Raw genomic sequence first — 27,663 nt, forward strand, 5'->3', positions numbered from 1 at the left:
TGACAACGAACATTTTATCATTTTAAATGCTTCTCGCGTTACGAATGCGTGATAACGATTAATTTCTCACTCATATTATTGAAGGTCATTGGAAACAAAAAAAAAAATATTCAACAATATTCGAGAATATTATTGACATTTATCTTATAAATATCGTTCAAATTGCGTTTAGATTTTTGGATTTCTTAAACATTGGGATATACTAACGAAAAATAAAAGTTAAAAACATGATTGGAGAGGTATTATGTTGGCATTTTACTTTCACATTTTATTACTCAGAATTGTTGCGCGTAGTAGTATACGTAAGAAAGATAAAAAAATGATAAAAAGTTTGCAAAAAAATAAAGTCAAGTATCAAAGGCAAAGATCAGACCGATATATTTAATATCCATTTAGAAAAGATTTTTAATAGAAAATAATAATCTATTAATATATCAAGTGCAAAAATTATGGTGCATTGACATATGAGCATGCGCGATCCTGTTTGTAGCTTATTTATCGTGTTGTTAATTATATATAGTACAGTCTTGACACGCAACTATAGACATTATATCCACACAGTTACTGTCATATTTAGTATGCGTCAAAGGTTTGTAGAAGGTAGTCTGTCTTAATGCTTCTTCGTCGATTGAATTGCATCTCGTAAGTTTACTTTCAAATTACGCAGAACGTTTTTATCCAACGTATTTTTTTTTCTTTTTTTTTTTTCTTTTTTCTTTCTTTCTTTCTTTTTTCTTTTTTTTTTTCTTTTTTACATTTTGCCATTTCAAATTGATCACTTTCTTCATCTAGTGTGTAGTTCGATCGCAGTTCAAATACGATCTTTTAATTGAATTACATTCCTTCATATAAACAGGCATGTAGGTTGATTTTAATTTGAATTGGATTGTGGATCGAATCAGCTATGATTCGCAAGAATATGAACGAACTTAACGATAACCGTCAATATATTATTGGTTGTTTATACAACTATTCTTTAAGTATTTATGATTTAATTCAATGTGTTTTAATAAAAACAAAGCAGATAATAATTACATTCTATGTCTAATTATAGATAAAAAAAAAACATTAAAAAATCGATCTTTGGTCTTGCTTTATATATTATTAGACATCTTATATATTATTAGAAAAACGGTCGCTGTTTAATAATAAATCAAATATCTTTCTCATGGTTTTGATGTTTTTTTCGCAAAATATCAAAAGATTAGGTTGAAATATACCGAAGATAACACGTTACGAAATAGTTTAGCAGAAATAGTTTTACATGTGTGCGATTACAATTAGAATTTATTTGATTAAAAACTGATTATACTGTAGGTATTGGAATAAATTTTTGTCATGATGATACAAGCAAAAATAATGTCTTCCTTTTTATGGAAAAGATTTAATTATTGTTTACAACCAAGACAATTAATGAATAGACAAAATATGGTAATAATCTTTATTTTATAATTCATTTAAATATAATATATTTGAAGTAATCACTGCAAATAATTATTCTACTATGTTTTTATTAATAGGCTATTATGCTAATAACTCCTAGATTATTGTCCACTTGTGAGATTACTAAGAATATAAAATTTATCTCCCATGATAATGACATTAGAATATCAAAATATACAGTGAAAACTTCTAATTCATCAGAAAAACGACCTTTGCTAGTTTTGATTTGTTGGCTTCTAGCTAAAGAGAAACACTATATGAAATTTACTGATTTGTATTTACAACACGGATTTGATGTTACGATAGTAACTATCACTCCATGGCAGCTTATGTGGCCTGAAAAAGGATCCAGAGTGAGTTATTGAATAATATGTAAATTATACGACATTTAATTACAATGAATACATTTTACTTGTAGATAATTGCAGCAGATTTGTTGACATTCTTAGAAGAAAATCAGGATTATCAACAAATTATGCTGCATGGATTTTCTGTGGGTGGCTATTTATGGGGCGAAGTTTTAACTTATGTACATAGCAATCGTGAAAAATATAATAATGTTATTGATAGAATTATTGGTCATGTATGGGATAGTGCTGCAGATATTAGTGAATTTGTTATAGGCACGCCACGTGCTATATTTCCTAATAATCCTTTGTTGCAATCTATAATACAAAAATATTTAATGTAAGCTACAACAAACATGTACATAAGTAGTATAAATAACATGTAGTAAATTAATTTACGAACTAATAACTTTAAAAAATTTTTAGCTATCATATGAAAGCATTTTACAAGCAATCTACACAGTATTACCTTCGCTCTAGTCAGATGTTTCATACAAATTTAATACGGAGTCCAGCACTTTTTCTTGTAAGTAATGTAGATCCTGTGGGACCAGTAAGTAGTAATATGAGGGTAAGAGATTCATGGGATTCCTTAGGTGTAAAGGTAAAGATGAATATTTATATGGGTATTTTTCTAACAATATAAATATTTCTTCCAATTAATCTCAATTTATTTAATTGCAGACTTATGTCAAAATATTTGATGGATCACCCCATGTAGGACATTATCAGAAATATCCAAAAGAATATAAAGCAGAACTTCATGCATTTTTAGGGATGTTAAACTTAATCAAAAATAAAGGTAAAATTACAGCCCAAGGCTAAACTGAAATAGATTATTGAATATTAATATTATTAATATCTTTATATTCATCTATGTCTATATGATATATACCATCAATTGTTATTTAGTATCCATATATACAATTTACTAATATTATTTTTGCTATGTCACTTTAAAAATCAATCAATTTAATAGATAATCAATCTAATATATAAAAATTCTTACTTTTTAAAAATAAGAAGTATATATAATCTCATTAATAGAATATATTGTGTATCGTCTATAGAGAGTAAAATGATCATAATTACTTAAGGCGAAAGGATACATTAAAATAATAAGTATTTCCGAGACTGAACATATTCGTAATTATTTTAAACTAACGTCTTTGTAATATATTTTTGCAAAAAATGTATTAAAATATATGTAAATTTTATTAAATTCGTAATTACGAATGATTTTGTACCTTTTCTATAATACAAATCATTATTTCAAATACTAATATATACTTTATACATTCAACTTTATTTATATTATTAGAAATGTGTAATTCAATCTGTATTATCTATTTTCATTATGTGATATTTCTGTTTTTCTTTTTTGCAATTTTCGACGTTTCTTATGTTTCTGTAAAATTAAATCTATTTCTTCTGGATCTTTCCCTTCCAAGAGTAACTGTTTTCTCTTATTAATTATTTTTTTCTCATAAAAATCAGCTTCATCTAATTTTATTTCTGCTTCTCTTTTTGCTACGGATACCTGAGTTAAGATTGTAACAACCTCTTCATCTACGAAAAATCAATTTGTTATATATATGTACATATATGAAAAATAAATTTTTTTATCATATTACACATAGAACTTAATGTTGAAAAGTGTCTTACCATCTATTTTGTATTCAATCAATTTTGTTCCAATAATACTTTCAATTGCATGTAGTAATTTTATATCATACGGTGTTATCAGACTAACTGCCATACCACCTTTACCTGCTCTTGCTGTTCTACCAACTCTATGAATATACTCTTTTGGTACATTTGGTATCGTATGATTAATTACTAATTCTACGCCAGTTATATCTAAGCCTCTTGCCGCAACATCAGTTGCTATCAAAATTTTTATGTGATTTGATTTAAATTTATTAAGAGCTGCTAAACGTTCTTTCTGTTTTATCATTGCATGAAGTGCAACATTTATAAATCCTACTTCATTTAATGTCATAGATAATAACTGACAATTCCTACAAAAATAACATATTTCAAGAAAACTTTCAAAAGAAATATATAACTGCAGATATATCCCTTACTTGCAAGTATCTGTAAATATCATAATGGATCCAGTCTCATTCGTTGTGCGAAATGTTCTTACAACTTCTACAAGAAAAGAATCAATAGCATCTTTAGGACACAAAACATAACGTTGATCAAGTTCTTTTACTGTAGCAATACCAGATTCATCTTTTGCTTCCCACATAAACACCTTAAACAGTAATAATAAATAATTAAATGTGTGTATGTGTGTGTGTATACACACAGGAATAATAACAGATACAAATATAATTGCTATACCTTCCCAGGGGCAAGATGTTTTGCTTTATCAAGAGCATCTGTAATTGTAGCACTAAATAACAAAACTTGTTTTTCTTTAGATAAAGTTGGAAATATAACTTTCAGTTGTTTATCAAAAGATCCACTTAATAACCTATCAGCTTCATCCAATACTAAGAACTTAATTTTTTCTAGAGAAAATGTATTACAACTTTCTATATGGTCCGCTAATCGTCCAGGAGTTGCCACGACTACATGTGGTTTTTTTGCTAATTCTAAACCTTGTACCATCATATCCATTCCTCCGACAATAACACATTTTTTCAAATTGATTGATTTTCCAATAACAGCAAATTGATCGGCTATCTATAGATAACACATATTGTAGATTGCAATCTTATGAAAATTAAAAATTTTTTTTCAAGTGTTTTGTTAAACATACTTGAAATGCTAGTTCTCTTGTAGGCGTTAATATGAGAGCAAAAATACCATAAGGATCTTCACATAATTTCTGTAATATAGGAAGTGCAAAAGCAAGAGTTTTACCACTTCCTGTCTTTGCACATCCTATGCAATTATCGCCAGCAAGTATACGCGGAATACATTGCTGCTGAATTGGTGTTGGTTTCTTCAATCCTATAAATGTAAAAATATAAAATTATCAATTATCTTTTTGCATAAAAAGGTTAGGTATGATTTAGATAAGATCGTATACAACAGTAAAATTAAGTATTTACTCTTGACGTGCGTTAATATTGCTTCTACTTATGATAAAAACATATAATATATGTGTACAAATATATATACATATTATAAAACACAGGAAAAAGTAATTATTTTTACCCATAGAATTGCATTGAGTAATGATCCACGAATTGAGATTTAGATCGGTGAATGATTGACAATCGGTAATCATTTTACAATTTCGTCTAGAATAATTATTTAAACGAAAACAAAATTGGCAAAATATAAGAAAATAATATAATATCTTTCCAATAAAATGTCAAAAACCCGCGTTTTCTTGCCAACCACTTAACGCATGCTTCGCATACTAAATAATGGCGTAGCAATATACACACACACACACACACATATATGTATATACTATAAAAAATTGAAAGCTCGTTAGTCAGTGTTGTATAAAACAGAATGTTAACAAAACAGTAATGGTATTAAGTTATCTATATATTTAAATAATATATATGTCTATATATTATTTTATAATATATGACATGATATATGATTTGATATAAATAAAATATATGATTCGTAATATGTGGGACCAACTTCATTGATGGACAGGAGAGACTAAACAATTTGAAGAGTTCATATAAACACGTGACTTATTCGATCTTTTCTAATTAAAACCATTTGATCTGTTTGTATATATACTCGATATCTTTCAATCTGTTTACTAGGATTATTCCTGTTTATATTCCCGCTAAGAGCAGATGATACAACAAAAGCTATATTATGTTGTACATTAGACATGTTCTAGGACTTATATCACTTTGTTTTCGTGATATCAACCTGACAATAAGCAACTGATGCTGTGATAATGAATTATTTAAACTAGAAAATGGAAGGCATGCATTTGATATATGGACTCGGCGAATGTAATGCAGCAGAAGCAAGACGTCTATATGGGGATTCTAATCGTTTTTCTAATAGACGTCTTCCAGACAGGAAAACATTCCAGCGATTAGACGAACACCTACGAGATACAAATTCTTTTAAAAAACGAATGTTAGATGCTGGTAAACCCGTTAGTGTTCGAACTGTTAATCTCGAAGAGTCGCTTAGAAAATACTGGAAGAAAGAAGCTCGACAGGCTCGAACGTAACTTGACCGTTGAGAAAGAAAGAAAAGAAAATTACTTTAGTACTAAATGAATGCTATTCTTTATGATATCCAGGATACATAAATCGTGTATTAGTCTAGATCCTCGTAAAATAATAACAATGATAACGGTCATAAAAAAAAATACGTCAACTAAAAAAAGAGAAACATAAAATATACATGACGCAAAGGAAAACAGATTCATATATATATATATATATATATGCACATACACACACACATACACGCCAAAGTAAATACAACAATACAGCCAAAGAAACAAATTGAAAAGAGGAAAGAAAAGAAACACGTTTATATATGTATGGAATATAGAGCGAATATTGCGTTACGTGGTTGATTTATTACTATATCTTAAATCATAAAAAATAATAATGTGATAATATACATTTTATATATATATATTTTTTTTCATAAATCATTTGTCGAATTGCTCAACAAAGACAACAATACAATTATAATGTACAGATGAAGATGAAAATATGTTGAATTACTCCGATGAATATTCAAGAATATTTTTTTCCCCTAATGTCGTAAAACTCGTCTATAATTATTATAATTATAATGACATTGCACCCCGCAGTCTCGTATGTGCTAAAAAAAAAAAAAAAGGATTTTTTTAATGGCAGTGATGAAAATTCTGCCGACAATGAAAGTTAAATATTTATGGATTTAATAGAGTTATAAGATAATTTTAATTTTGAAAATTTACTCGTACGTGTCATTTCGACTCATAATTCTCTTGTTCGGTAATACATTTTTTAACGCATTCAAAATATGGACGTAGTATTTTCTTTATCGTGCAAATCCATCGAAAATACGTTATTCAAACTACATGAAGAACCACAATTTTATAATTTTCTATTGTCACATGAGTCTTTTTCTTTCATCATCGAAGTTTAGACAAAATGGGCCGCTACGTTTAGATTATATTTGAGATAATCAATGCATATAACGATTAACGTTATTATATAAAAAAAATTTTAATAAAATTCTATAAAATTCACAGAGTATTGAAATAAATATAAAATAAACATTGTTTATGTACTTTTCAATTTTAAAGAAAAAGAAAAGGATCTTAACAAGTAAAAAGGTTGATCTGATAAAATCCATTTTGTTTACCTTTTCAATTTTACATGCTTCTTTGTTAATTTCATTCATTATTTTATGTAATTTAATAACTTGCCTATCTATAGAATATAAAAATTACATGTAAATCATTGATTCTTGAATATAATTAAAATGATGAACTTGTCAGTAAATAATTTATTACAAAATTAATTTAAGTCTTCCTATTGTACCCATTACCTGTTTTCATGAGACATTGGAATAACATATTGAGGTGGCAATACTCATATTTTGTCGACTTAAGTATTCTCCAAAGAAAGAGAAAACTAAGAAAAATATTTAGTATTATTTGATAATATTTACATTGATTTTGTCACAAAAATCATTGATACGAAACACATAAAAATATATTAATGATTGCTTGTTTTCATCGTGTTTTGTACCATAGCCATGCAGAAAAGAGGCACAAAAATAGATATAATTTTTTACATATTAACTATTAGAGTTTAAGTTCTGTCATATTATTTTGTATTTATTTATATATATGTCACTATGTTAATTCATAAGTATTTATAGTAGAAAAAGCGATGTCTAAATCATATTACATGCAAACTGAAACAAGTTTTATGCAAATATAACTCATAAACATTTTTGTTGGAATTTTCAATATTTCTTCTGTTGGTGTCATCGCTGCTTACTTTGTTATTTATTATTATGAAGATATTTTTATTGCAATCGTAATGATATAGAATCTGTCACTTGTAATTCCCCTTATAATTTGTCATAAGCATAGTTTCTAAATAATAAGCAAATATACACCTAATTATTAAATAACATGTATAATACAGATCCAAATAGTACTTATATTACAAGTAACGGCCCATTTAAATAGTAAACTTATACATTATACCACATAAAATATAATTGAAATAAGAACCTTTATCTGGTAAATATCTCAATAAAACATTACAATTTTATGTACAATAGCATATGCTCACACCAAAAGTATGTGCATAATTTCTTTGCTATTTGATGAATTTTAAAATGTTTTAAATAGGCTGTAATTTGTCAATAAACATAACAGCTTTTTACTATTAGTGCTATGTTAGCGACTTCGATTATAACGTATAAATTGAAGTGATCACGTCACGTTATGCTGATAATTATAACAAAAAATTTAATATTCGAAAGATATATTATAACGATTGCTTATAATCATCAAAAGAATCTGGATATTCAAGTAAGCATTTCATAGCCTGCGTCACTAACTAAATTTTCTTGTAATACTTCTTCATAATAATTTTAATGATAGCATTCAGTATACCCTGGTATGTGCAATGCTTTTCTTTGACATTGATTTCGTATCAAGGCATTGTAGTACATCCAGATACAGAATACAAGTATGAATTCTTTTTACACACAAATATGTGTGTATATAGTTTTCAATAGGCACCAACATACACACATATTTATATATAATATAAGTATTATTTACAATATTATCATGACATTCGATCACGCATTTGGGAATAATAATTATTATATACTAGCTATTATTTAGCCAATTCAATTATTTAGTATTAATTATTATACATAGTATAAGTGTATGGATCCTCCTCTTTGTCCGTGTTGCCTGCAGTAACACACAAAGACACAGTGTGTAGTATACCTTGTCCTACTTAACCAGTTCTTCACCATTAAAAAAGAATATAATATTATATAAATTTTGCATGAGAAAAATGTTTCCATTCAATTTATTAATTTATGTTTCAAATTGCAACTAAAATATATATATTTCTTAATGTTTTATCATAAAACATCAAAGTTGGAGGAGAATAAAGTATTTCAGACATATATATCTATCAATATTTCGTTTACTAATCTACACGATAGAAGTAAAAAAAAAAAAAAAAAGAAAAAAGAAAAAGAAAATTGCTTCATCTAAATTATGATCATTTTTATTAGCAAGTCATTTTATTTGTGTAATATCTTTATGTAGTTATATGAAATTATTTTGCACAAATATCTATGTGTTATGGACTAATCTTACGATCTGATATAATTGGCCAATTTTTGTTTCACACATGGAATTTATAGGTGATATTTCTTTTGTTTATATAAAACCAACATCATATCTTGTTCAATTTATAACCATATTTGGAGAACATTACTAGGCCTTTAGCTATTCGTTGTTATAGGAATAAGTACATTTTAATTTATAAAAGAACAAGGAATAAATTAGGAAGTTAAGGAAAATCGGAAATATGGAAAATGTGACAATACTAATAGATCATTTTCTCCTTTGTTAATAATAAATCATAAACAATAGTCATGAAGTCTTAAAGGACAAGGAGGCTTAAACTCTCGTGCATAATTATAATCATAATAATAGTCTGTTATAATCAATGATGGTGTATACACAATGAATTTTATAGCTGTTAAGAATGTGGCAGATCAATAGTGTGTGTTTCATTTCCAAAAATTAATCTTAATCTTTTCATAGGTGGCGGAGGCGGATCAAGATTTAATTCGCGTTTCTTGTGCCGTCTTTCTCGATCCCGAGTTTTATGTTTCTTCCGCCGTTTACTTCTTTCCACTCCTTCAACGCGTAATACTTCGTATTCAGGTTCATAACTGTCTTCACTTAGACTAGTACCTGATTCTACAATATCATCCAAAACTGGAGAACGTTTCATACGTAATGTGAGCTTTAATCTACCACCAGTTCTTTCAGGAGTTGTAGGACAAACTCGACAATTACTAGTATCAGTCTGCCATTGACACTCGGATAACGTTGATCTTTTTTCTATACTACCATTGTTGCAAACAGTCAATCTGAAAAAATAACACTTCAATTTTTGTTTATATATAATGGATAGTAATTAAAAGTGTGTGTCTATATATATATATATGTATATATATATATACATATATGTATTTATATAAAATAAAAAATCTGAAATTGAAAGACATAGCTGGAAAACATACCTTTTCAAACTCTCACCAACATCAACAGAGTTTTCCCTTGATTGGCTACTGATATCTGTTTCTGTTGAATGACTCAGACTACTAGACGGAGGCCATGGCTCTTCAGGCATCAATATCGGAGGATCAGTTTTGTTATATTCGTTATTACACTGAACTTCTTGTAAATGCGACGAAACTCCAGATATATGACGATTTTCACATTTACCGCGTCGTATTATTGATGGTATACCAATATCCTCCAAGTTACTTTCTTTTTCACTAAATTCATATATATCACCCTGTATGCCTGAATCATCATCCGCTACTCCAATTTCAGAAGTCTGTGGTCTTTGCTGATCCCTCCTTTGACTCCTTGTCAGTCTACTTTTTTCTTTTTCCGTTTTAGCACAATTCTTTGCTGCCACTGTATTTGCACTATCTTCCGTACGACATTGTGTAACATTTACAATATCATTGAATCGAGATTTTGGAGAACGTTTTGTACTTTTCTGACTCTTTCGTGATTTTAACGGCATGTCTGTTATCTCCTTTTGCTGATGCGTGGATCTTTTCATTGTAAAACTACAACTATCCTCAGAATTTGTATCATTAACACTCGCATTGCAGTCATTTTCTTCAATTCTACTTAAGTTTGTGCTAATTTCTTTTGCCATTAGAAGTTTAGATTCACTGTCTGTTGTACTGACTTCAGGTATTTCACAGTCTTCAGGTTTTATATCCACTTTGTTTTTAATATTTTTAAAATACATATTGCCTTTCGGATCAAGCTCATTTGTATGATCCAAAACTGCATTACAAGACATTTGAACACTTTCACAATCACTCTTTATATTGGCAGTATCTTTAACGGTATCAAGTTCACAAAATCCAACAGTAACAGAAGTATTCGTTGGATCACTCACAAGATTTTCCACCTTTTCTTTCACTCTATCACATTTATCCACTATTATTATACTTGCAGTATCCATTTTGTGACACTCATCATCAGATCTGATTTCACACGAAATAGAAGGTGTTCTACTGGTTCCTCGAAAATCAATATTCCGAGGAATTTTTCTATATATCGGTGAATTATAACAATTGAGCTCCTGAGGAAATTCATTATATACAACATTACTATCATCTTTCACCTCATCTACTAACACTGATTTGGAACATTTTGTTAACTTATTAATACAATTATTAGATATTTTTTCAGGTGTTTCACAGTGGTTGCCTTTTTCATTAACATTTTGCGTATTCGCTAAAGTGCAGCAAAAAGTGTTAGATGTATTTGTATTTTGTAAAGCTGGTTCATGATTATTTGTGGCACTTATATGATCAACGTGAGGCAGGGATGTGGAACTTACTTGAACTGAATCACAGGAATTTGTACTATAATGTCTTTTTTTATAACTGAAAGTGTCAATATTACTTATAATATTTGGATCAACTTCTATCGCAAGCTTAGGTATTCCTTTCTCTTCTACGTTATCGTTACTTGTATGTCTCGTATTTCCAACAATTAATCTAACAGAACATTCTTTCTGAAAGGCAGAGGAAGTTAATTGCTTTGATGCATTGCGAATTGAATTTCGAAGATCAGACTCAAAATTCGGAGACGAAGATGATGTATTATGGACATGATGTTTCGGCACTCTCGAATACACGGTTTCTTTATTTGCTATTGTTCTATCCAGTTCTTCTTTATGATCACTTGATTCTACTGAAGTTTTTTCTATAGGTACGTCCAAACAGGTAGACTCAGTTTTTTCATTATTCTTTGATCTTTTGGATTCTGTTCTCTTTTGAAGCCTATATATAAGTGCATATAAAATCAATTTAAACATCAATTCAGTATGATAGTATTATATTTAATTTAATTCTATATTACCTGGAAGCTCTAAGACTTTGACCAGTTTTTACATTTCTTTCATTGCCGTTGTTTTCACATTTGTTATGTTGAACCTTGTTCCTAAGATTTCTTGTCACAGAATTAGTACTTGTATAGGGATGAGGTCGAGAAGTTTGCAAGACATTTTCTCCGTTATTTATCGATGGTTGCTGTTGAGCAATATCTGAAAATCTACAACCTTGCGCAATCAAAAGTTCCGCGTCATACTTCGTAAGTCCCTTGCGTCGCAATTCTTTCATACTAAGAGATTGCGGTGCAATAGCTGCATTGTCAACAAGGACTGCATTTTTTTCAGTTAAAGCACCATCAGCTTGTTGTTTATTTCTACCCAATGGTTGCTGTCGATGCTTTGTTCTATTGATGCGGTTATCTGTTTCTCTCAAGCGGTATCCTAAAATGTTTCAAGATTTTTATGACAAGTGATATAAGATTCTTTCAAAACACTTTGTGTTTGAACTACCAGAAGAAAGTTCTTCTCCAGGTTTCTGGCTGGCAAATGCTCCGGTTCCTCTTCTTTCGCATGTTTCACATTCGCAATAACAATTTCCATCTCCAAAGAAATCTTCTGCGTAGAAACAAGTTATTTCCTCACCTATTTCGATATCTCGTAGTACCTTGACGCACGCGGTATCTCGACCAGTAGCTACAAACTGAGAATATATAAAGAAGTATATAAATAATATATTTTATACATAGATTATTGGAAAATAAATCTCATTAAATATGACAAATATATATATTTATTAACTTTGCAATTGGCTCTGCAATCATGGTTTATATATGCAGCAGGACCTAACCACAATTGTGCACAATTTTTTCTGCAACTGTACATCACTGAAAAATCATTTTTCCCTGGGTGGAGTAGTGCAGCTTCCTCCTATGAATAATAAGTTATATTATTATTTCACAATAAGTCTATTCAGAATTTGCCTAATATTTTGTCCTTAATTTGACACGCTCCAACAAACCTTTTCACTAAGTTCTGCGATACAACCAACAAGACAAGATATTTTTTCATGCTTCAACCACTTACGAGTGGCACATATCTTTGCTCCTTTTTGCTCTTCTAAACTATATCTATAACATGGTTCAATGGCAAATCCAGAATCCTTATCGAAAACTCTCAAATACCGATAAATCTATGAAAGTATGGACAATTTGTAATGTTTCTAAAATTCACATCAAGAAATTTCTTTTTAACGTTACTTACATGTTTCTCCAAATTGATCTGCTGCTGTTTGGATTTAGTGTGTGGAAGCCTTGCCCCCCAATCTCCACCCATAAGTTTTTTATAAGCCTTTTCATAATTTTGAGTTTGGATAAATTCACAAATAATTTTGCGTAAGTCTTCTTTGTTTGCTTTGGGCGGCCTATATCTAAAATTAAAGAAGTACATAAAATAAAAAGTAAGAGATAAAAGACCCCATAGAATAAAATCAAATTAGAAAAGTTAAATTGAATTAATTTTGATTAATTTATATATATATATATATATATATATATATATATATGTGTGTATATATATATATATATATATATATATATATATATGTATATATATAATGTACCTTATATTCATCTTGTGAGTGGTAAATCCTAAATATGGATCTAGCACGAGGGAAGTAGCTAGGTCATCGTTATCTGAAAGTTCTTTTGGTGTCATTCCACCTCCACCTCCACCCCCGTTATTAAGGGCATTTGATTGCATTTTTGCACTAACAGATCCACCTAGCCTTCGCTCCTGCTTCCGTGCTGCAGCTGCTGAGCCTTGGATTGACAAGCAATCTACCACCATTCTGCAATCCTGACTTTTACTGCACAAACATATGATAAAGTTATGACAGTTTGCAAGGTATATGTCACATGTTATTTCATAAGATTGAAATTATCATTCGTAATTAAACAGAAGGACATGCTAATTGATTTCGATCGATCAAAACACGTTGAACGTAGACTGAACAGGGAACGTATAGAATAAGTAGTAAATATAACGAACTCATATAAGTATTAATTAATAGTAGTTCCAGTTGAATTCAAAAGATAGGCCAATTAGAATCCGATATAGTCGAGAGAATCTTTCGTAATAAAAGAAAATAAAAGGGAAGGAATAAAAGATGATTAAAGAAGCAGGATGAATTTTTACTTGAAAAGTCATCGCGACCGTCTTGCGAGACAGCGGTTGGAAAAAGTTTTGTATAACACAGGCGTTATCGATCGAAGCGCATACTGATTAAACCGTTTTGCATCGTCGATCGAATGAAGAGAAGTAAAGCGAGTGTAAGAAAAACGCGGCCGTACGATCTTTCGTAATGTTTTTCAGTTATTTTGACAATTGTACTGAAAGGTAGGGACGAACGACGACCATGCCCTAAACGCTAATGGCGCAGGTAGAACCCGAGCGCTTTGCACGGCTCTGCCTTTTCGGAAGAGAAGCGAGCCGCAAAATGGATTGATATCCTTTGTCAGTTAATTCGTCGGATTAAGGAAAATGCGAAGATTTCGCCAAGGAGCATACTTACCACGAAGGAACGCTCCTTATAGCAGTATTCACGCATTTTCCCAATGATTCTCGACTATTTTCGGGCGCCGCGAAGACGCGTTCGGATCTATCATGGCAGATCCGATCGCGACGCACACTTTCACACTTTTTTGAGTAACGATCGAATCTACAATTCGTCTAACGTTTCCTATCGTCGTTGAGTTCGAGTCTACGCGAACTCGTTCCTTCTCTTTACGAAGGTAGACCTTCGGCGAGATCCTTTAATCGAGCTGATACGAGAGAAAATCCATCTTTTTGAAGTATACGACTGTCGCGTACGTCATGCATACACATATGTGCACTCTGGAATAGGCAGAGTACGATCATCGTTTAGGGACTTTGCTCAATGGACCATCGTAATTCCGATTCCTTCTATCTTTTTCTTTTTCTTGTTCTTTCTCTCTCTCTCTCTCTCTCTTCCTCCCTCTCTCTCTCTCTCTCTCTCTCTCTCTTTCTCTATCTCTCTCTTTTTTGCGCGCGCTCTCTCCTCTCTTTTCCTTTTTCGTTCTCCTATTTTCTTGAATATTTCATTACACGCAATTTTAACGTAAAACGTCCAAAGGATAATCTTTCGTGGACGATAACGAGATTAAAAGTGAATTTCTTGTCGCGAGGTCGGTAGCTTCGTTCTATCTAATTTAAAGGGATTTGACATGTGCTGCTACTATCGCGTGTTAAGAAAGTGTCTAGAAGCTTTTAGTGATTTATTGCTTTTTATTTGGTATTTCTGCGTTACCATAGCAACCGTACATTGGTGTTACTCTTTGCGTCTTTCTGTAACTTAGCAACATTATCAAGATATTTCGTTTAACAATAACGAGGAGTAATGATATGCGATTGGTTTTGTATGTTAGATTAATTCATCCTTCCTAAATCGAACATTTACATCTAAATAATCAAATCTTTCTTTTCGATGAAAATGAATAAATTGAGAGGATTTTATAAAAAAATAAAATTTTGTAAATAATGAATAAAATATGTAAGAGAAAATATTTAACGAATTCTTCATTTTGATCAAATACAAAATCTAATGTTAGATTTTATATATATGTGATCTTATCTACTGTAGTTTTTATATTAGCGATAAAGACTAAGAATCCCGCTGTTATCAAACACTGGATCCGTAGGTGGATCTTAATGTAGCTCATAGATCTCGTAATGCGCATGCGTTTATACTTACGACCGAAGGCACAGATTGGAAGGCTCATGCCAGTCAAAGTTTCGAATGTTATTCAAGCACGTGTTTATCGTATTTGTACTTTCATTCTTATCGCGTATATAAATATAGTATTCATAAAACTTAAAAATGACGCTTAAATCCATAGAAGAGAAACAAGATTATATGAATAATTTAAAAGATGGACTCATTGATTTTGTCGCTGGTTCACTCGGTAAATTTGTAATAATAAATTTCACATATCGAGTCACATCATCGTGTATTATATTTTTCTTCCTAATTCGTTCTATTAAACGATGTCAGCTTAAGAATTTTGTACAATCGTCATTTATAAAGTGACATCTCGTGACTTGCAATTTTCCTAATTTGTTTCCAAATAATCATCTCATTGATATTTTTCAATAGAAACAATGTTCAATAGAAACAAGGAGAACAATGTTGGACAATCAATACAATGAAAATAAGTCATGATAATAGTTTTGCAATTGAAATCTTTTATTTTTATAGGTGGAATAGCATTAGTATATGTCGGTCAACCATTGGATACAGTGAAAGTAAAAATGCAAACATTTCCATCGATATATAAAGGAATGATTAATTGCTTTGTAAAAACAGTAAAAACAGACGGAATAATAAGAGGTTTATATGCAGGAACTATGCCTGCTGTTGTAGCTAATGTAGCTGAAAATTCAGTATTATTCACTGCTTATGGTGGATGTCAGAAAGTTGTTTCTAAGATATTAGGTAAATATTTTTTCAGAACAGCTGTATTATTCATTATAAATCAATCTTGTTTTCTAATTCCATACATATAAAGGTAAAGAGAAAGTCGAGGATCTTAGTTCACTAGGCAATGCATGTGCTGGATTTTTTGCCGCGTTCTTTTCTTCGTTAACATTATGCCCAACGGAACTTATAAAGTGTAAATTACAAGCAATGCATGAAGTGCAAAGTCAAATGGATATAGCAAACAAAGTTATGGTAATGAAAAACAATCCGTATACTTTTTCATATACAGAATATGTTGTTTCGTGTTACTAAAATATTATTATGTGGATATTAATTGTTATATAGACACGAATAGGACCATGGGAGTTGACAAGAAATATTCTTAGAGAACAAGGTATAAGAGGTTTATTTGTGGGGCTAACATCGACTATAGTCAGAGAGATGCCAGGTTATTTTTTCTTTTTTGGTGGATATGAAGTTACAAGAGAACTCTTAGCAAAACCAAATCAAAAGAGAGATGATATTGGTTGGCAGAAAACAATGGTAGCTGGTGCTGTTGGTGGTACGGTTCTCTGGCTTGTAATTTTTCCAGCAGACGTAGTTAAAAGTAGAATACAAGTCAGTAACATATATTTTGACTTATTCAATGATTTTTTCCAACAATATTTAATAATCCTGATATTTTTTATTAATCTTACATTATAATTTATGAAGGTACAAAATCTAAAAACACCTGCCTTAGTAGTCATGAAAGATATTATAAAACAGGAAGGAATTGGGGCATTGTATAATGGTCTAAAACCGACTTTAATAAGAACAATACCAGCGACTGCAATGTTATTTATAACTTATGAATATACTAAAAAGCTAATACACAGATTTGTTAATAATTAACTTTCTTTTATATCATTCCTATTTGTTAATGTATATATATATATATATGTTACTACATCAGGATATAAAAGAGAACAAATGAAGAATAATAATAATATATAGAATATACTGCTTAACTTGACCATCTGAAAATATTTCTAATGTTTTAATTGAAGTAGCATATTTCATATCATATAAGATTTTAAAAAATCTTTTTTCATTTCAGTGTTTTAGACAATTTTATAATCAAAATTATTATGGGAAAACATTTAGTCAAAATTAATGATAATTACTTAATACAATTTTATGTATATATAAAATATGTGTATAGTATTAAATTTCGAAAGTTTTGTGATTTACAGAAAATCTATGATCCAGAGTAATACTATTATAAATAGTAGAATCATTAGGAAATGCTGGATTGAAATTTTTAAAAATGTCAATAATGCAGAAATAAGATATCATGATTTTGAAATCATATACTTTTTTTCTTTTTATTTATAACAAAGAATTAAATATATTCTATTTTAAGATTTTTACTACTTATCAATGTAGAACACTTTCTATAATTTTAGAAATCATAGGAACGATTATGTTTAGAAATAATTATATCTTAATACATGGTGTGATACAGGGTTTATTTTATAATTTGCTAAGAAATGATCGAGTTTATGGTAAATGAACATTATATTAAACAATAGGTCACATATTATAAATATAGTATTAAGTATAACATTATTAATGTTATACTTAATACATTATTATAAATATAGTATTGTATAACATTAATTTTTCGATGAAATTAAGTTTCTATAAAGGTAAGATAAAAATAGAAAAAATACAGTTTATGCATTTGCTATAAGATTTTTCAGATATTTCTCTTTCTCTGTTATATTTGTATATTTCAACCAGTCATCACCTCTTATCTAAAATATAATTCACAAATTTTATTTTATATTAAAATTAACAATTTGCATCAATGTAATCATTTTCTTGAATATAATGTTAAACTTACTAGAATAGGTGCGTATCCAATATGTTTCAGTTGCCTTAGTTTTGCCATTATAATACCTGTTGGTTTATTAGTTTCTCTAAGCATATGCTTATAATGTATTATGACAAGTGCTATCCATTTTACATTTTTTGGAAATGTATCATTTATTTTCTTGATGTCAACATCAGGTATTTTTGATAAAATTGATTCAGCTGAGATGAAATTCTGATTTTCATCCAGACCAAATATAATATGATTTTGTAGAAAATGAGGTAATATTCTACCAGTATACAAATTTATATCATTTACAATGATTTCCTAATAATATATTATTATATTATAGTATCATTTATACATAGTAATTTTTTCATTGAAATACAAGTGTAGGCATACCTTCAAGACATATACAACTTCATTAAATATCTTGCGTACCATGGAGTTAGTGTCCTTATCCATTTTCGCCCATTGTCGCTATTAAAAATGCAAACATTATTAAAATGTAATTTATTAATATATATTTTATTTATACACATATTATAAGTTATATATATATATGATATGCACAGTATTAATAAATTTTTTAGTACATGCTAACTACATATATACCTTTGTTGAAGTTAGAAGAATACCTGCTGGAAGGAATGGACCAGTATACTCAGATTTTTCTGTTTTTAGACAATATTCTAACATAGTATATTCCCAGCCAATTATGTACTTATTAGTTTTTAAGTTTGTATAAGATGGATCAAATGCTATTTTTATCAAATGAAGGGGATATATACCTGTACTTGCTAAATATCGTAATATATTAACATACCTCCATGTGTACCTATAAAAGAAACATTTCAAGTAACATTAAAGCTTGTTTACATTTACAACAAATTTTGAGAAATGATAAAAGGATAGTTTTAAAAAGTACTTACTTAAGTATCTCTGAGTTATCATTAGATATACGTCTAGTAATTTCCTCAATTATTTTATCATATATAGGATGTGTAGTGTCAACAGAGAATGTATTTAAGGCATATGTTAATTTTTCTATGTCTTTCAATCTTGCTTCCCTTATTTCATTATATATCCTAAATAATTGCATGAAAGTTTTATTACTCTTCATAAATTGTTTTGTTTATTTAATTGATTTGTTAATTTTTTGAAGAAAAGCATATGTTTATCAATTTAATCTGTATTATACATATTTAGAATTACCTTGTTACAATTGTATCCAGTAATGACTCCACGTATATATGTGCTTTAGCATAAATATGTATTATATGAACTAAACATTGTAAAGTGAGTCTTGGAAGAATTGGTATAATGCTATCTAGTAACATTTTAAAGTTAATCATTTCATCATAATTCATGCTGTATCTATTAGTGATATATACAATTATTTTATTATTATATTATTATTAATTATATGTAAAATCTTAGTAATATATATATATATATATATATATATATATATATATATATATATATCAATATATATATCAATAAATCATTACCGTATCAATTTTAATAAAGCTGCTAAGCTGATATTATCCACTTTGTTTATTTCACAAATTAAACGATTTATAATCGCTTTCAAAAATGTAGCATTTCTTATTTTTGTCTTACTTTTAAAAAATCCCATTGCTATTATACCCAATTCATTTATAGAAAAATCATTTAAATGTTCTTCTAAAATGACTTCTACTTCATACATATTTAATGGAGTTTTACGTTTAATATTAACAAAAAACATAAGTTGTACTAAATTTTTCGATGTTAATTTATTTAGCTTTGAATTCATTTTTCTCAATAATTTCCATATAAAATTACTATATTTACACATATCAAGACAATAAAATGTATCAGCTATTAAAAACATTTTATCAATAGGCCAATGTTTATATTGTTTTTCACAATACTTATCAAGCGATTCAATTAAAACTTTAAAGTCTTTTGTATTTTTCAAATATTTATGAAATGGTAATAAATTGATTAACACTTCTTCTAATAAATTATCTGTAAGATTATTAATATTTTTTTTTAAAGCATTCAAGATACGTTCGTATCTTATTTCGTTATAATCATGATCAGTTTTATTTATGATATTATGTGACAATATCCTGAGATCAGAAACTAATTCGACGATGTTAACTGTCGACCAATCTTTGTTTAATAATTGTTCTGCTTGTTCGTCCGTAACTATTACTTCGCATTTTCTTTCTGGCACAATTGTTTTATTAAAATAAATAGAATTTTGAAGATATTGACGAGCATACTGATTTTCCGTAATTCGATTATTTTTATTTACATCATTGTAATATAAGTTTTGTTCTATGGATTGTCTTTCCTCATTATTAAATTGATTAATCGTCCGAACATTAATAACATAATTGAATTTTGTTGTGCATCTTATCATATTATTTATTAGTTCTGATTTATAGTTAATATTGCGAGATAACCTCAATACTAAATGTCCACTATTTCTATACTCTTTTTTAATAATCGCTTTTATTAAATTATTCATATTTAATAGCTAATTCATTTAATTAAATAGAATAAAAATCAAATGAATGTTCTTTTTATTTATAATAACTTCAAATAACAACACAATATTATCACAGTGTTCATGAGGCTCGTGCGAAATATATGAAAGATACTATCAACAATGTGCTTTTTAACGAGAGAACATAGAATCATGCGCATACCAGGTTATATTCTATATATAAGTATATATATATATATGTTTTTGATTGAATTTTCCTTTGTTTTCCTATACAACATTAAAAATGGGGAAGTAAATATAGGTAATTAGATTGAAAATGATATAATGATAAGATACTTCATTAATCTTTATTACTTGGAGGAATAAACTTTCATTATTTGTACATAAAGATATTCGTACTTTCGACACACATATATCATATGTAGATGAAAATAGAGAAATTTTGACATTTTACAGAATATAATAAATATATTTCTTTATATTTTCTTTTTATTTTTATTTCCTTGACTATATCAAATGAATATAGATGATACAATGTCTATGTTGTTGTTCTACATTATTTATTTATTTCACAAGCGAAAAATAGTAAAAATATATTCGCAAAGCGGAGAAGACAAGGCGGAAGGAAATAATTCTTCTTCTTCGATATACTTCTCAAGAAAATCAGTACGTATTTTTAATTTCAAAATTTTTATATGCATATACACGAGGAAATAAATGTACATAGATTTCAATACGTAAATAAGATTAAAAGTCAATGTATGAAATATGAGCAAGAGAGTAAGGCATTTATAGAAAATTAGAATTTGTGAGATATTTGCGCGTAACACATGACATTTATTTCGCCATTCTTCAAATTAATAGTCGTTCGAGTTGGTCAAGTCTGACGGGAAGATCGCATCGATCAACGGTATTCTTAGGTTGTTGTACTTCCTTCTTCTTGATTGTTTGTCATAATCCGAACCATAGATATCGTGGATAGTATCCAGGCTGACTCCCTAAATAAAAGAGAATCATTCAAATGTCTTCGTCTAAAGATTCATCTAATAATAAGTTAAGTTTAGCAGTTAAACTTACGCTCTCGAGAAGACTTTTCCAAAATTTAGATCTTGGATTCGAGACGATATGTCGATTCGTCTCTTGTGATTTCATTTCGCCGTCCAAACAATTTCTATCCCTTTTGGATTCATCGCATTCTTTATAAAGTCCAATTGTATTCATTCGTTTTCTCAACATCTGACCTCGGCAAGTAGGATGATAGGGAAACTTTCTATAAAATAACGATGAATATTTAAATTATATTATTGTCATATAATAGTTCCTTATTTTTATTACATATTAATTATTAGAAACAAATGCGTGTACGTACTCGCAATCCACATCGTCGAACCAACTGTAATCCGACCATGCTTGAACACAGCAAATGAAGAGAGGGATAAAGATGATGCATCGTCGAAGGAAATTTTTAAACTGAAACATTCATTGTTGGATTCATGAAACATTCATTATCATTTGTTGGATGATATGAATTCATTGGATGATTTGAATTCATTTATTCAAAAGCATTATAATACGAATACTAACAACTTTTATATTATATAACTCTATATATGTTTATTTTGAGTGTCAGTGTGTTATATTTTTATGTTATAATTAGTGAAATTAAGAATCGTATTGATATAAGAGATAACAAGAGTCCGATATTTTTATCTTTTCTAGGACATGCGTCAATTTAAAACAAAGAAATCTCTGCGGTCGCTTCAAATATAGTTTCTCTTGTTAGTTTCAGTAACGAGTACGACGGGAATTGACGAAAAACAATGTTGTTTCCTTCACATAAGGGAAAAAGTATAAAAGAAAAAGAAAATAATTTGCTCCTATAACTGGATATATGTTGTCCAACATTTCTCTTGAAAATAATAGGATCTTACGATAGAAGAAGATGTTTATATCGAGTGTCCACCACACAATTTCTCATATTTTTTCTACAATATTTATTCGAGTTACAACGGTGAAGTCTCAACACATGATAAACACGCATGCACGTACACACACACACACACACACACACACACACACACACACCATATTCGGAATAACAAAACGAACGAAAAGACAAAGAAATAAGGAACATATGTCCGAAGATCGTCGAAATGAATAATCTTTATTTGTTATATCGGATACTGATTCGAGGAGATCGATGTCCCTATATATTTTACAATGATTCTATCTACATTATTTTATTCGATACTCGAATTGTTATAAGAAGACATTAAAATTTTCCTCTTTACTCCTCAAAGTGGAATGGCAACTAATTGTAAATAACTATCCAAAGGATTGACGTACCGATCACGTAGTGTACACCTCATAAAAGAGTATCGCGTGATGCGTTTTTCGAATGTGCGACCGATAGCTTTCCTTTCCTCGGCCCTTATCCTTATTTATCGTTATTTGTCCTACAATAAGTACGAATATCTACCTACAAGAATACTTATTTCTTTCATCATATTCTTTGTATTTGGATTTCGCGCCTGCATTTTCGAATACTTAAAGCCTTCCAAACGATCTCATCTCTCACGAGGAAACACATAAAAATTTAATCGATTATCCGATATTCGATAGTAGGTATTTTTTTTCGACGGATAATCGCGTCGATCTTTATCACTTAACAAGTAGCAATAAGTGGTAAGCAAATACAAATTTACCAAATTGTTACCTACCCAAAGATTACTTACTCGCAGAGGGGTAAAAAATATAGTGAGATCATAAAAGAAATTTTGCTACGGCATCGATCGTTTTTCCCTTTTCATTTTATACCGCATTTAATAAAGTTGGAATATTCAAACAAAATCGTACATATATTTATATATAATAACGTTGAGAGAAAGAGAGAGAGAGAGAGAGAGAGAGAGAGAGAGAGAGAGATTTTGAAGATATTAATGTATTCGTATTAATCATACGTTCTCGTATCGTTAAATCAATAAAGTCCATTTTTACGAAATTAATCAATTTTACCTGAATGACGATTTAAAATAAGGTTTAATGTAAGTTCATTTGGATACAATTTTCTAAGGATTTTATTGCGGATCATTAGTTTGGCTCAGCCGTGGATTCGCACGTCGATTGAAATTTTATCAAAAGACCCACACACGCGTACATGTTAGAGAGAGAGAGAGAGAGAGAGAGAGAGAGAGAGAGAGAGAGTAGGTGTTTACGCGACGTCGCAGCTGACTGAATTTAGTTAATTAGCGGCAATCGAAATTGCGGAAATTATACAAATGGATTGGTGGTATAGCTCGAAAAAGGTCGGTGGTAGCCGCAACAATTGCAGCGTCTCCTTTTCATAGAAGGATGTATTTTGACGATTTGCACAATTATTTATGAACGATCATCGATGTGAACGTTTATTAAAAAGCAAATTAATGGTTATTTGCATCAATATACCGAAATATTTCTAAGCGAGCTTTTGCATTGATTCAACGAAAACGATATCGAAGTTTTTCGAAAGTCATAGTAAATGGAGAGTAAATTGATGGATTTATGAAATTGTATAAAAAACGTTTGTTCTTTTGAAAAATATCACGTAAAAATATTTTGCTTATAAATACAATTTTATTTATAAACATTTCGGGCATTAGCGTTGATATCGGTAACAATATGTTTAATGAAAAATAAATGCTATGCTTAGGAATATTGAGGAACATACCGAGTATAACGCGTTCTTTCTTGGTTACGAAATATTTACATTTTTTGAAGCATCGTACGACTGCTCCGTAACATTAGTAACATTGCGTTGAGATCATTAGTCATGATCATTAGCAATTCACTTTCTCTCTCTTCTCTCTTTAGATTTTTATGTCAAGCAATGTGCGTAAGATGTCAGGATGACGATTTACGATCTAATTATGCGGCGACGTACAAGCCCTGTATAAAGTAACACTATGGGGTCACGTTATTAACAAGATTAATCAATAAATCTTTGAGCACGAAATGCGCTCAATTCGCGATACACGATAAGTTCCGTTGATCGGTCGAAACGTTCGTACTTTGATTAGATAGATTTCATATTTTATTAGTTAATCGTCTATTTGTATTTCGCGAAAATGAATTGGAGAAGCGACGATGTAATTCTTGCAATGGACTCTATGATGAAGACTTTAATATCAATTAACAAAGCCATAATAAACTCTTAATCGAAACTTTTAGCCGATGTTTGTAGAGAAAGATGATAAACTATGTTCACAAAGCCGAAATCTATTAAAATAGATCATCGAACATTTTCGGAATCGATAGTGGTCTAGCTAAAGAAGGAATGACGCGACGTTTACCCAAGCGCGAAGGTTTTTCCGAAATCGGAGAAGTAGTGAAAAAAGATATCAAATAGATTGTAAGATGAGAGATGGTTAAACGATTAGAAAGCGAAAAAAGAGACAATAGAAGGGAAATTTTAATCGATTTATCGCAAAAACGTTTCTATCCCCACTGACTCGTGATATCCGGTTAAAGCTCGTACAATAGATATCTTCAACGTTAACCCTGTCCATCATTTCTGAGATTCTTGTATTACTGGGCTTCCTTAAGGCAAAACAAAAGATAAAACAATGATTTTGATTTTAGGAACTGTTGTCGTCACGTTTGACGAAATCTACACGAGTATTCTTATTCCATAAGAAAATCCATAAAAAGATTTCATCATTTGGATTGATAACGAATTAATGATCTAACAAAAAGGATGATATGTCGATGGTTTGGGTTTTATCCAATATTCTTCGATATGGCGAAAGGAGAAGAGAGAGAAAGAGAGAGAGAGAGAGAGAGAGAGAGAGAGACAGTAATAACAATAGAGATAGAGATAGAAACGTAACGTAACGCAGTTTCTCTATCGCGGATGTAGGACGTAGCGGCGACTCTCTGTCTCGTGGCATATAAAAAGATTCCTCCTTCTTCGGGCGTCCCTCTGTCGCCATTGAATCTTTTCTTTGCTTTCGCACAAAATTCTAAGGCACTTATTTTTCGATTCTATCAAGATCAATCGACGAGGTCGTGGACCGCGATCTCCGATTCTTTACCTCACGTCAAGCATTTAGCCTCGTTTTCGTCTAATCTCGTCTAATATCCTAATTCATTAGCTTGATCCACGAGAGTCTTCTTAAATCACGAATCCTTTTTACCAAATTGCTTTTTTTATTCTTCCACCGTTTATTCTATTCCTCGTGCTTTCATCGCGGTTTATCGTTTACAAGTTTTCTCCTCGGTTGATCATATTACGCGGCATAATTACAAATAAATTATCGTTGCATTTAAATACAAGTTTAAAGAGGATAAAACATTTATTAGGTGTCTAAATAAATATTTGTGTAACAAATTCTGATAAAATTATTTCGGATCAATTTTGAATAGATTAAACTCGCAAAATGAAAGTTAATCCAAATTCGCGAATACGTAATAACGTACGATCGGACGCAGGAAAATGAAAAACTCTTCAGTTTTTCTATATTTTCGGAAGAGCAAAGTTTACTTGGCAACCGCACAAGTAGACGAAGCATCTTGGATGTAGCTATCTATCTATGTACATACTTGTTCGAATTTTCTCTTTGTATAGTGGTAATCATGAATAATAGAGAGGATTTTGCATCAAAAGTTTGTTAAAAGAGCAAAGTTTTTTATTATAACGTTTAAGTACCTACGTTGAATGAAATTTATTCGCGAGTACTACGTTTCGAACTCTTAAATAACACTCTAATTATATTTTTCGCATGTAGATACTTTTTACAGATTTTAATACGATTCGTCATCGACCTGTATACGAGAAAATGAACGAGCCGAAGCTTAAAAAATTTTCGTAGCACATTTTCCGAAGTGAATTTTACGAGCGGTTAGACGTAGCTAATACGTTTGCGTTTTCGATTGCTTTTTCGAGATACGAAACGAAGGGTTATAAAGGATTGCGTCCGAATCTAACTTCCTGCTCGAGGCGTAATGATCTATAAACTAATAGTCGTTGAGAAAGTTGTTTAACGAATTTCAATCTGCTCTCGTTTTCTCGGCATCGAAAAGATTATTTTGTTTTTTAAAAGAATACATATAAACGCCACGATTCGTCGTTTTACGATTCAATTTTCGATATCGCAACTCGAACGAAGAAAGAATTACTTTAATTCACTTTAAAGTGAAAAAAGATGGAAGTATACATTCCAGACTGTTCTTAAAAAAGGAAAAAGAAAAAAAAGGAAAAGTAAGATCGTCACTTTCTCCTGCATATCACTTTTCGATATGAGACTTAAAATTAAAGAGACTCTTTAATAATCTTGTTAAATGTAAAATACAAAACGCACTGATATAAAAGAGACGAAAGAAGAAAGAAAGAAAGAAACGGAGTCACTTTTATGATGAACTAATGATCGAGAAATAAAATGAAAGAAGAGAAAAAGAAACAAGCGGAGAGTTAAATTTTAATCCTCACCGTCGACATTTTTGCGTTGGAAATCTTCAAAGTCGAATATCTTGTGACAGATCTTCTTATTCTGAGGATTCTCTTAGTAAGAAGAAGCAACCACCACGAGGTTTTCACGAGGCACGAGTTTCTGTCGAAGGTGGCGGGTTGCTGTTCACTGAATAAATAAGGAGGGGGATGTTGGTAGCGCGGAGTTTGGAGGTTAGAGGGCGAGTGATTGGTCGAGCTTGCGCGGGCTACATTTATACCGAGCGCGAAGCTCTCACCCCCTTCTTGGTTCTTCTTCCGTACCATCAAGAGATTTCTCCTACAATTCTATCCACCATTGTCGATGCTTGCACCACCACCACCACCACCACCGTCACCACCACCAGCACTACAAACCACCACCGTAGTCGTCATCGTCATCCCCGCGTTTCTCCTTTTCCTTACGGGGCGTACGCGATTCTTATTACGTCATCGAACTTAGTCTCCACCC

General features: G+C 30.2%; 6 protein-coding genes across 8 annotated transcripts; 2 read left to right on the plus strand and 4 right to left on the minus strand.

The window, feature by feature from the left end:
* The first annotated feature begins 320 nt into the window (after nucleotides 1-320).
* Nucleotides 321-2,929, plus strand: LOC124423638 (transmembrane protein 53-B). Of its 2 annotated transcripts, none has more exons than XM_046961599.1 (6): nucleotides 321-589; nucleotides 1,318-1,431; nucleotides 1,521-1,796; nucleotides 1,862-2,130; nucleotides 2,217-2,394; nucleotides 2,475-2,929. In XM_046961599.1, the coding sequence occupies exons 2-6, from the start codon at nucleotides 1,339-1,341 to the stop codon at nucleotides 2,613-2,615; spliced, it is 957 nt and encodes a 318-aa protein (XP_046817555.1). In that variant the 5' UTR covers nucleotides 321-589; nucleotides 1,318-1,338; the 3' UTR covers nucleotides 2,616-2,929. The 2 variants fall into 2 exon arrangements, with proteins under 2 accessions (XP_046817555.1, XP_046817554.1); XM_046961598.1 differs by having other exon boundaries at nucleotides 323-642.
* A 57-nt stretch (nucleotides 2,930-2,986) lies between these two features.
* LOC124423635 (probable ATP-dependent RNA helicase DDX49) lies at nucleotides 2,987-8,838 on the minus strand. The gene is made up of 6 exons (XM_046961588.1): nucleotides 4,962-8,838; nucleotides 4,561-4,754; nucleotides 4,140-4,484; nucleotides 3,878-4,050; nucleotides 3,456-3,811; nucleotides 2,987-3,359 (listed from the first exon to the last, which is right to left on the minus strand). The coding sequence occupies exons 1-6, from the start codon at nucleotides 5,032-5,034 to the stop codon at nucleotides 3,133-3,135; spliced, it is 1,368 nt and encodes a 455-aa protein (XP_046817544.1). The 5' UTR covers nucleotides 5,035-8,838; the 3' UTR covers nucleotides 2,987-3,132.
* A 141-nt stretch (nucleotides 8,839-8,979) lies between these two features.
* Nucleotides 8,980-15,103, minus strand: LOC124423630 (histone-lysine N-methyltransferase Suv4-20). Of its 2 annotated transcripts, none has more exons than XM_046961570.1 (9): nucleotides 14,445-15,103; nucleotides 13,494-13,739; nucleotides 13,136-13,301; nucleotides 12,894-13,064; nucleotides 12,674-12,802; nucleotides 12,386-12,575; nucleotides 11,905-12,316; nucleotides 10,032-11,825; nucleotides 8,980-9,878 (listed from the first exon to the last, which is right to left on the minus strand). In XM_046961570.1, exons 2-9 carry the CDS (start codon nucleotides 13,718-13,720, stop codon nucleotides 9,482-9,484), a joined length of 3,486 nt encoding a protein of 1,161 aa, XP_046817526.1. In that variant the 5' UTR covers nucleotides 13,721-13,739; nucleotides 14,445-15,103; the 3' UTR covers nucleotides 8,980-9,481. The 2 variants fall into 2 exon arrangements, with proteins under 2 accessions (XP_046817526.1, XP_046817527.1); XM_046961571.1 differs by lacking the exon at nucleotides 14,445-15,103 and adding an exon at nucleotides 14,069-14,349.
* Nucleotides 15,104-15,653: 550 nt separating this feature from the next.
* LOC124423368 (mitochondrial ornithine transporter 1) lies at nucleotides 15,654-17,279 on the plus strand. The gene is made up of 5 exons (XM_046961006.1): nucleotides 15,654-15,855; nucleotides 16,149-16,385; nucleotides 16,459-16,622; nucleotides 16,716-16,988; nucleotides 17,085-17,279. Exons 1-5 carry the CDS (start codon nucleotides 15,771-15,773, stop codon nucleotides 17,262-17,264), a joined length of 939 nt encoding a protein of 312 aa, XP_046816962.1. The 5' UTR covers nucleotides 15,654-15,770; the 3' UTR covers nucleotides 17,265-17,279.
* Nucleotides 17,280-17,507: 228 nt separating this feature from the next.
* Nucleotides 17,508-20,909, minus strand: LOC124423282. Its single transcript, XM_046960844.1, has 7 exons — nucleotides 19,743-20,909; nucleotides 19,444-19,605; nucleotides 19,161-19,316; nucleotides 18,844-19,066; nucleotides 18,631-18,708; nucleotides 18,259-18,555; nucleotides 17,508-18,169 (listed from the first exon to the last, which is right to left on the minus strand). The coding sequence occupies exons 1-7, from the start codon at nucleotides 20,750-20,752 to the stop codon at nucleotides 18,089-18,091; spliced, it is 2,007 nt and encodes a 668-aa protein (XP_046816800.1). The 5' UTR covers nucleotides 20,753-20,909; the 3' UTR covers nucleotides 17,508-18,088.
* A 174-nt stretch (nucleotides 20,910-21,083) lies between these two features.
* LOC124423403 lies at nucleotides 21,084-27,438 on the minus strand. Its single transcript, XM_046961082.1, has 4 exons — nucleotides 27,195-27,438; nucleotides 22,101-22,201; nucleotides 21,809-22,001; nucleotides 21,084-21,729 (listed from the first exon to the last, which is right to left on the minus strand). Exons 1-4 carry the CDS (start codon nucleotides 27,201-27,203, stop codon nucleotides 21,589-21,591), a joined length of 444 nt encoding a protein of 147 aa, XP_046817038.1. The 5' UTR covers nucleotides 27,204-27,438; the 3' UTR covers nucleotides 21,084-21,588.
* Nucleotides 27,439-27,663: the final 225 nt, after the last annotated feature.

Source organism: Vespa crabro, chromosome 4 (genome assembly GCF_910589235.1).
Source record: "Vespa crabro chromosome 4, iyVesCrab1.2, whole genome shotgun sequence".
NCBI lineage: Eukaryota > Metazoa > Arthropoda > Insecta > Hymenoptera > Vespidae > Vespa > Vespa crabro.

Bases quoted from the DNA above. Each gene is read 5' to 3' on its own strand.
- LOC124423638 (XM_046961599.1), top strand. From the start codon at position 1,339: ATGATGATACAAGCAAAAATAATGTCTTCCTTTTTATGGAAAAGATTT. The intron at 1,797-1,861 runs GTGAGTTATTGA...TTTTACTTGTAG, and splicing joins GGCCTGAAAAAGGATCCAGA to ATAATTGCAGCAGATTTGTT. The intron at 2,131-2,216 runs GTAAGCTACAAC...AAAAATTTTTAG, and splicing joins ATAATACAAAAATATTTAAT to CTATCATATGAAAGCATTTT.
- LOC124423635 (XM_046961588.1), bottom strand. From the start codon at position 5,034: ATGATTACCGATTGTCAATCATTCACCGATCTAAATCTCAATTCGTGG. The intron at 4,051-4,139 runs GTATAGCAATTA...TTACTGTTTAAG, and splicing joins AACATCTTGCCCCTGGGAAG to GTGTTTATGTGGGAAGCAAA. The intron at 3,360-3,455 runs GTAAGACACTTT...GATTTTTCGTAG, and splicing joins GATTGAATACAAAATAGATG to ATGAAGAGGTTGTTACAATC.
- LOC124423630 (XM_046961570.1), bottom strand. From the start codon at position 13,720: ATGGTGGTAGATTGCTTGTCAATCCAAGGCTCAGCAGCTGCAGCACGG. The intron at 13,302-13,493 runs GTACATTATATA...CTTTAATTTTAG, and splicing joins ACTCACAAGATGAATATAAG to ATATAGGCCGCCCAAAGCAA. The intron at 11,826-11,904 runs GTAATATAGAAT...ACTTATATATAG, and splicing joins CAAAGTCTTAGAGCTTCCAG to GCTTCAAAAGAGAACAGAAT.
- LOC124423368 (XM_046961006.1), top strand. From the start codon at position 15,771: ATGACGCTTAAATCCATAGAAGAGAAACAAGATTATATGAATAATTTA. The intron at 15,856-16,148 runs GTAAATTTGTAA...TTATTTTTATAG, and splicing joins TTTTGTCGCTGGTTCACTCG to GTGGAATAGCATTAGTATAT. The intron at 16,386-16,458 runs GTAAATATTTTT...ATACATATAAAG, and splicing joins AGTTGTTTCTAAGATATTAG to GTAAAGAGAAAGTCGAGGAT.
- LOC124423282 (XM_046960844.1), bottom strand. From the start codon at position 20,752: ATGAATAATTTAATAAAAGCGATTATTAAAAAAGAGTATAGAAATAGT. The intron at 19,606-19,742 runs GTAATGATTTAT...TATCACTAATAG, and splicing joins GCTTTATTAAAATTGATACG to ATACAGCATGAATTATGATG. The intron at 18,556-18,630 runs GTATGCCTACAC...ATATATTATTAG, and splicing joins AAGTTGTATATGTCTTGAAG to GAAATCATTGTAAATGATAT.
- LOC124423403 (XM_046961082.1), bottom strand. The intron at 22,002-22,100 runs GTACGTACACGC...GTTATTTTATAG, and splicing joins TTCGACGATGTGGATTGCGA to AAAGTTTCCCTATCATCCTA. The intron at 21,730-21,808 runs GTAAGTTTAACT...TCTTTTATTTAG, and splicing joins GGAAAAGTCTTCTCGAGAGC to GGAGTCAGCCTGGATACTAT.